This window comes from Schistocerca americana, chromosome 5 (assembly GCF_021461395.2).
Source record: "Schistocerca americana isolate TAMUIC-IGC-003095 chromosome 5, iqSchAmer2.1, whole genome shotgun sequence".
NCBI lineage: Eukaryota > Metazoa > Arthropoda > Insecta > Orthoptera > Acrididae > Schistocerca > Schistocerca americana.
This window is the reverse complement of record NC_060123.1, coordinates 353370258-353378676: the sequence shown is the minus strand read 5'-3', so window position 1 is coordinate 353378676 and position 8419 is coordinate 353370258. Positions and strand designations below refer to the sequence as shown.

General features: G+C 39.8%; 1 protein-coding gene across 1 annotated transcript; it reads right to left on the bottom strand.

Moving 5' to 3' along the window:
• Positions 1–3722: 3722 nt before the first annotated feature.
• Positions 3723–7769, bottom strand: LOC124615586 (putative beta-carotene-binding protein). Its single transcript, XM_047143572.1, has 6 exons — positions 7665–7769; positions 6607–6717; positions 5672–5822; positions 5368–5507; positions 4932–5084; positions 3723–3991 (listed from the first exon to the last, which is right to left on the bottom strand). The coding sequence occupies exons 1-6, from the start codon at positions 7723–7725 to the stop codon at positions 3792–3794; spliced, it is 816 nt and encodes a 271-aa protein (XP_046999528.1). The 5' UTR covers positions 7726–7769; the 3' UTR covers positions 3723–3791.
• Positions 7770–8419: the final 650 nt, after the last annotated feature.

The window sequence follows — 8419 nt, the reverse complement described above, 5'->3', positions numbered from 1 at the left end:
TGTTATCTTATTAGTGATCCTATCTTGTGTACTGATGGAGTGTGCTACTACTGACACATCATTATTCTTATGCATTTCCAAAATATGCTGGCATTTGCAAAGATGATACCAGGATGCTTTCGAGAAAGATATTTGAAATTCTGTCAGGTTGCTTTCAGGTCATCGCACTCATGAGAAATCAGTGTCGATGAAGGGATTCTGATGTTCGATGGACGACGTTGGTGTCATGTAATTAGTCTGAGCAAACAGTAAACTCAAGGAGTAAGGTCAAATGTAGGAGATTAACTGTACTGATACTTCATCATATAAACAGATGGCCATTAAGACAGTACCAAGAAGAATAAGAGCAATGCAATATCACTAAATCTGCCTATAGAACATACAGTTTGTAGGACGAGTAATATATATTTGACATTGTGTTTTATTAGGCGTGTAAAATGAGCGAAGTTTAATACACAGAACTGACACTTCCGTCACCCACTATTGCCTGGGCGTCCAGACGAACTGATCTTCGATAACAGATATGGGTACATCATTTCTAGCTGTCTGAACTATATTCCAGAGTATTCCAGAGTAAATCAGCCATAAAGGTTGGTAAATGGTGCGGTGCCAGTCACTCGGAAAACCGTGACGAGATGTGAGAGATCCAGAGAACGCGCTGGCAGAAGCCACGGTTGAATGCCCTCGGTATGGAAGTTGGGTTAGTACGGGAGAGGCACTATTTTTTTTTTAAAATGAAGATAATGCACAGGCATTGACCTCAACACTGTAATTAAGTAAAGGATTGTGCCATAGTTACCAGCAATGTGAACCAGAGATTATCGTTTTGTTACTCAATGCACCCCAAGCTTCCAGCACTGGTACTCGACGTAGTACAAAGGTCATCTTAGCACCTTTTAATATCTTGTCCTACACTGTATGTTTTAGACCACAGATCTCATGATGGTGTTATCCCGTAATGCAGCTTTATATGATAAAATTAGTATTGGCGTCAGTGAGAAGTGTGTTACCTTTTAACAGCAAAAGATAGTCGCACGTCTCCTGAGATACTTTCTGTGTAAAATGGCAAAATACTTTTGTATAGCTGAACACCTACATTTTGGAGAATTTCGAACATCGAACACCATTCCACATTGACAAACACTACTTCTAAATCTATGAATCATGCTAAGGTTAACAGATTTTTTAAAGTCTTGCTTCCATTAGCAATCGCAATATCTTAACTACCTCCCTGTTGCTCCCACACTTCCATAAGATAGGCTGATCATCACCTGAACCTCAGTTTTTTTTTCCAATCTTCAGTATACTATTGCTTTGAACTTCTTGGTTTCATGTAGTATTAGACTGATGGTGGATATTACCGATACTTGTATGCCCTTCTGGTTACTTAGTTTCATGTTTCGTGGATCATTCACATGATAAACAGCAATGATGTGGAATGAGTCATTTAATATGCACATAACCAATTTTTTTTAAATACACCTTCATGCTATCATTTACGAGCGATTTTTGCTTAATATAAGGACATATGGATGTAATTTAGTCATTGGTATCTACCACCATTTACACATCATTACATATTACAAGAAGAGAATTTCCTATGCAGAATAGAAGAATGTTTCACGGATTAACCTTCTCGCTTTGTTCTCAAAATATACTTTGTTGTCTATCACACTTTTTATATCACTGGGTAATGGATAAAAGATTTCAGTTGCAGCATGTGGTGCACCATTTTAGTGATAACCTTAATGTAGCGCAATGAATTTTATTTTTTTTTCTCCTCTTATAATTACGTACATCGTTGTGCGTTTGGAACTATAGTGGATGGCATGCAACAAACCTCATGAGGGAGTAAGTGTAATACGAAGGAGTAGTCAGTTTGCCAAACTACTTAAACAGACATGTATAGGATGGTGCTGGTTGAGCATTACGTATTATTCTTCCAGCACGTTTTTGAGGAAAGGAGATATCATTATGTATGACATTATTAACCGAAAATAAGCGCAACGCTTCAGATATTGATTTGTCTCTCACGAAGCTTAGCAATGGTTATAAGTGCTAATTGTCCTCAATATGGTCACCTACGAATTTTCAAATGTACACCTTATTACGAAACGCATCAATCAGTAGACGAAAGTTTGAGCGGTACACTAACAGATAATCTCAGAAATAAATCATAAAATTCCAACTGGCAATAGTAAGGAGAGTTGAGAAAATATAATGAGTTACCCAATGTAATTTTATAGCGTTAATAAGTGTTTTTTGAAAATGTCTATATACATTTTAGTCTCATATGGAAGCGAAACGTTGATGATAAACTACGGAGAGAAGATAAGTTTACACAGCGATTTAGAAATGTGATGCTACAGAAGAATATTCAAGAATATATGCTTATGTCGAGAAAATAATTAAATGGTGCCGACTGGAATTGGTCCGCAAAAACTTCATTGTACAACGTGGCGGGATAAATTTATAGGTTTATGGAATCTGTCTTGAGACACGACGGAATTTTCAAAATGGTCATATAAGCAACTGTCAGGGGAGGGGAGTAAAACTTTTGCGGTAAAATGGGTAGACTACAGCAAACAGATTCAGTGACATCAGTTACCATGGTTCCGATGAAGATACTTGCTCGGAACCTTCACCTCGAGATCTGCTTTACCCCCAGTATCCTAAATGAACAATGCACGAAGACATGGGTGAAATTTTTTTAATTTATTTTTAAGTGTGTTTGATTGTTTTGTAATCTTTGTCTTGATTGTATCTTTATCTTATGCGAGTTCTGCTAAGCATGGTAATTCGACTTCCCTTTCTGTTGCTCGAAGGCATATGATAATGTAGCAATGCTGAAAACTGAGAATTTCATTAAATGAATCTTTAATGAAAAAATTATTTCACTTTTTAATGGCCTCTCATCTGAAGATCTAAGCATTTCAACGTTTTGTAGTTCGACCCCTGTTCTGTTGCTTATGTGTCAAAGAGCTTAAATAGTCGACATAGCCATCCGCTTTCATGGTACTAAGAGATTTGGTTTAGTGATTAATACAGTGATGTCAGTCCAGCCATCATGACCTGAGCTTGCAATGGTTCCTGTGAATCTGTTAAAGGATGTCTTGGATGTTTCCTAATTTCTCTGAGCCAGTTAGGACCGATTATCTCGACGGATAAGTGAGGTATTTCGTTCCTTCAGTTGACTGATGAGCTCAGCAGGCTGATAGTCATGAAGTTGGCGTTCGATGTTTTATTGATTCATTCTGCTTTTGTACCATATAACTCTCAACATGTTTCTTGAGCAGTAGCTTGATTTTCTTAAGTGAAAGGAAATGCACTGCAACACGGTGAACAAACGATTGTCGTAACAGCTTGAGCACTATACGGTTGCGGGTTCTTTGTAGTGAACATATTTTGAGGAATTATTGTTTAAGAAAGTTGTTTGACGCATTTGATGATTTATGCGACAACAATCATATACTTCACTTACACAATAAAGAATTTTTACTCTATTCAATGTTACAATCATGTATTTGAACATTGCGGTATAGCTGAAAATCAGTATCTAACCAGGCTAAACTTAAGTTTGTCGCACTGCTACTGAAAATAAAAAGGTATCCTCATATAGTGGTGTTATATGTAATCAGCATATTGAGAAGGGGATATGATGAAGTATTTTGTTCTTGGATACTGATGTCATTTCAGAATTTTTAATAATCTAACTACAGAACTTGTAGTAAAATCCTTTATTCACACAAATAATATTATTGACTATATATAAATAACAAATTAGGCAAAGTTTACTTAAAATTGAGGAAAAATGAATTCTTTGTAATAGTATTCTCGCTCTCCGGGAAGAGCTTGTTGTACGGAACGGTGTCGAAGACGTACTGCGCCTGCTGCTTGTACACCTGCTCCATCCAGTCCTCCATGGGGCCCAGCATCTCGCGCTCCACGATGGGCGACGTCACCGCGTTGATCAGGGCGTTGCCTGCGGCCTCTGCAAGTGTGCGGATAGTCTGCGTTTAGTGTGCGGTATGAAAGCCGTCAGCACGTCACGTGTAGACGCCAGGCACATTGAAATTTGGCATGTGTAAGGAGATCAGTTACCGGGATTACTTACAAACAGCCGAGCTCCTAGTTTCCTAAGGTATGCACGGAAACAAAAGGAGGGAACAAAGTATATACAAGCAGAGAAATAGTTACAAATAAATAGTTTAGCTACTCCAAAGAACAGTTCACACTAACTGGTGTTAAAAAGGGAATTAATGATTTAGATGATGATGATGTCTGGTATTGTGGGGCGCTCAACTGTGCGGTTATCAGCGTCGGTACAAATTCCCAAACTTCCCTCAGCCCAGTCTAGCCACTTACATGAATGATGATGAAATGATGTTGACAACACAAATACTCAGTCATCTCGAGGTAGATGAAAATCCCTGACCGCGTGGGGAATCGAACCCGGGATAATAATTTAGAATATGTTAACTCTGTATCTTATATTTCATTCCCAAGTAGATGTTGTTCGTTGAGTTATAATGGAAGGCATCATATCAGCAATGAAAGCTTGTAACTTGTAACGTGATTAACTGAGAACGTCATGCTGTAACCTGTATGGTTAATGAGACTTATGTGTGAAATAGGCGATAGTAATCGTCACATAGATGTGAAATTATGCGTTCATAGCTGGCAATGAATGCTATTGAAGGAAGATAAAGCAATGTAATGAAAGTAAGTATTACTTCGCTTTCCGATATTCATCGCGTTTCTTGCATGAAATATAGGGTTGGTACAAACTTCTGAGGTTTAATATCAAATACTCTCCCTTCACAGTTGATGATACATGATTGAAGGATCTTACACAGATATGTAAGTAGCAGTTCGTTGAGATATTAGTTGCCATTAGAAAACCAAATCGTAAGTGTGCGTGTGTGACGTACCAAGAGGAGGGAAGCCTCCAAAAAGTCCAGTGAGCTCGTAGGAAGTCTTCCCGTACGTGTACTTCGTCTTGGCGGAGTCCAGTTTCAGGTAAGTATCACCGTTGCTTCGAGTGACTGGGTGTCCCTTGTAAGTTACGTCTGCTGTAGAGTCGACTGAAAGGGAGAAGAAACAATCCGTAATAAACGGGAATCACTTGTGAGACAAGAATTTACATTTACAATTAACTGCAGCATTCTGAAACGACATGACTTAATCTTGCAATTATGAGTAAAGTCCATTTTTAACACTGAAAGAAAAGCTATACATAAAATTTTACTTTGAACTACATGATTTTTTTTTTTTACCTTCCTTTTCTTAAAAGCCTATAGCTTCTTAGCACACGCATATACTCCTAAAACCCAAACGTCCAGTTATTGTTAGCCACGTAATACTTACTCATTGTAAGTTTGAATCGACCATTGCCTCTCATAGGAATGCCCTTAATAACTTCCCCATCGAGAGTGTAGATTCCTTCCATCACCAAGGCACCAGGGGTGTGCGTAACGACATGAATGGTATAGTTGTCCACGTCCACTCTGGCAAAAAAGGAATCAATTTTTAGAAAAATGATAAAGGAGAATTTATCGCGATTGTTATATCAGATTTAAAACTATAAATCTCGTGATTAGTAAACACTTAGTAGTAGCCTCTTGGTAGTAACCCTGACTTAGGTTCTTAACGTAACATTATCGGTACTCACTGTAAGTTATCGAGGACGCTGTTTGCGTGACCAGTCATGACAATATCGTCCAGCTTGAACCTGAGCTTGAGGACGGGCGAGTCAGCTTTCAGAATCAGCGGTGGGATCTGGGTCAGTGGGTCGATGGGTTTCGCCCCGATGCTGGGGAGACCTGTAGACGAGACGATGTGTCAGTAGCTTTAAACGGTTGTAATGAACAGTGGCAACATTTTCAGGGAATCTTACAAAACGGACTACGTATTGCAGGCCACAAAGATCTGTAACACGAGATAGAAGGGTAACGTTAACGCAAAAGCTAAGGTCCATTTGGGATGTACGTCGAGACAAATTTCTGCTAAGCAGTAATCACTACGAGGCATAAGATGTGACGACCAGTTTCACTAACCATATTATTGGAGAATTCCCAAGCAGGACTTTTCAAGATAGCCGCTTAGCGTGGATCTGTTTTTAAGTTTGTAAGTCACTCTTTCACATTATCTTTTTGTTTTTGTTAAAATATCTTTCCCGTTGTTCTACATATTATCTGCCCCATAGAATTAGTGGATTATAGTTAAAATCTAGGCTGAAATTTGAGTTCCAGCACTTAGAGACTGATTTCTTATGCATGGTGTTTCTATATGATGATAACACAACTTTCAATGACAATAGTGGAGCAAAAATTTGTCAGTGAAAATTGAAGCATGATCGAGGTACACCTCACTTCAAGTCTGAGAGTAAGGCTGAGATAATTTAAATTTGCTTCAGAGCATGAAATAAATCGAAGTAAACATAATTTGTGGTAAATAAATTTTTTGTCAATTCAGATTCATAAATTAGCCCTTCCCCTTCATCCCTTGGAAGTCAGGAGCGTCACACCGCTTACAAGACTGTACCGACGTTGAAAAGTGCCGGACGTTTAGCTGTACGGTGTGGTGTGGTCTTACGTTAGTACTTACCGCCTGCCAAGAGGGAGAGCGCCGACTGAAGGGCGTTCCGGCGGCATGATACGACGTCAGGCTCGTTACTGGGACACGTCCTCACTCCCAGGCCACTGGGGGACGGGTCATCTGAGAGACAAACACCAGAACAGGGCATCACTTATCGTGGAGTTTACCGCGAACATTAACACACGTTGTCTTTGTGCTGAAACCAGTATATCTAATCAGTTGTTAAGAATGTGCGTCGTTTCAGTAAGAGACCTTTCATCATCTTCAGATAGGGACGATTATTCGTAAACCATTATTAAATAATTGCAGTCTGTAGTTTCAGTAAGACCAACCTCAAATGCTGTGTCTTAGTGACAACTTGTATTTGTAACTGCTTATACGTAACACAGACAAGGTGAGTAGCATAAAATTAATTTAAAGTACGGAGTTGAAGTAGAGGTGCTAGGCTCATTAATTTAAGTACCAAGGCGATGATCACACTGTACATCTTTGCATTAATCCGACAAATAGTGATCTCGCCTGAATGTAGATGCTAAACATCACTCCCTAGTTTATTTTTCTAGGAAATTTTCTTTAGACTATATTTGATAGTGGATGTCCTGAACTTTTAGTGATCAAGAAAAACGATATGAAGAAAGGTCTTTATTTGTGAGTAATGCAGAGAAAAGAAAAATTCCTTCTCATCACTTAATGATCACGTTTCTTATTCTCTCTAGTGCGTTATCAGGATCTTGTTGAAAACAGCACCTTTCCTACCTCTATTCTCTTCACTTGACGTCCACGTGCATTGATGTTTCCGAAAGTGACTGAAGGTCTTAGGAGCTTATTTAGGAGTCTTTAGTTGTCTTCTATCGTTTTTGCTCATTCATACAGTATATACATTAATTTCCAATGTTATTTGGAAAAGTAACTGCGTGAAAGGAATAGAACATGCAGCCGAATAATCTGTTTTTGTTCCAAGATCAAATACAGATTTCTAGCACTTACAGAGAACTAGAATGGCGAGGGAGGTGTTGGATTATTTGTTAAGAACCCCAGAGGCTAGACAGGCGTGAGCGCCGGCTTACCACCAATTCGTGCGTCGACTGCAGCGACGACGAGCAGGGCGAGAACGGCGGCGAGCTGCATGGTGGTGCTGCGCTGTGCTGCGTGCTGCCAGAGCTGCCGACAGAATGCCGTCCGGCCTTTATATAGGGGTTCGCGCCGCACTTGCTGCTCCCTCCGCGTCCCTCAGCGAAGACGACGGCACTTCGTAGTGCCGACGCCGTCAGTAGTTGCGTAACATGTGGCACTACGTGAAGTCGGTCCTGGGGCACAAACCAAGAATGCCGAGGTACGAAGTCTACAAATGTCGCTCCTTTTCCAGGAACTCGTAGACGTCCAGCATAACTTAGGGTAATTTTTCCTACTATTGAAACTGCATCTCAATGCTGAGACCCAAGGTAAAATCGGTATTCCACTAACTAACCCCAAGGGACACTGCATAAGTTTTGTAGAATAAGGACTCAGTAGTTAGAGCGGAACGCCTTAAATAGACCAAGACTCGACATTACCATGAAGTATTGTACTACTAGGGCTCGGAATTACATGATGGGTCATACGTTCCTTAAAAATGTATAAATGTTTATCACTAAAAACAATTATTTTCTGCAATTCATGAAGTTATTTTTGCGCCAATGTGGCCATTTTCTCCCTGAAACAGTATTTTTTGGTAAATAAATGCTTCTAATCATCGCATTCTATGCCGGCCGGAGTGGCCGAGCGGTTCTAGGCGCTACAGTCAGGAACCGCGCGACCGCTACGGTCGCAGGTTCGCATCCTG

What these genes read in the sequence shown, in the direction of transcription:
- LOC124615586 (XM_047143572.1), bottom strand. Translation starts at nt 7,725, where the DNA reads ATGCAGCTCGCCGCCGTTCTCGCCCTGCTCGTCGTCGCTGCAGTCGAC. An exon ending in AGTCGACGCACGAATTGGTG is followed by an intron (nt 6,718 to 7,664) that starts GTAAGCCGGCGC and finishes TTTGTCTCTCAG; the next exon opens with ATGACCCGTCCCCCAGTGGC. An exon ending in AGCGTCCTCGATAACTTACA is followed by an intron (nt 5,508 to 5,671) that starts GTGAGTACCGAT and finishes CTTTTTTGCCAG; the next exon opens with AGTGGACGTGGACAACTATA.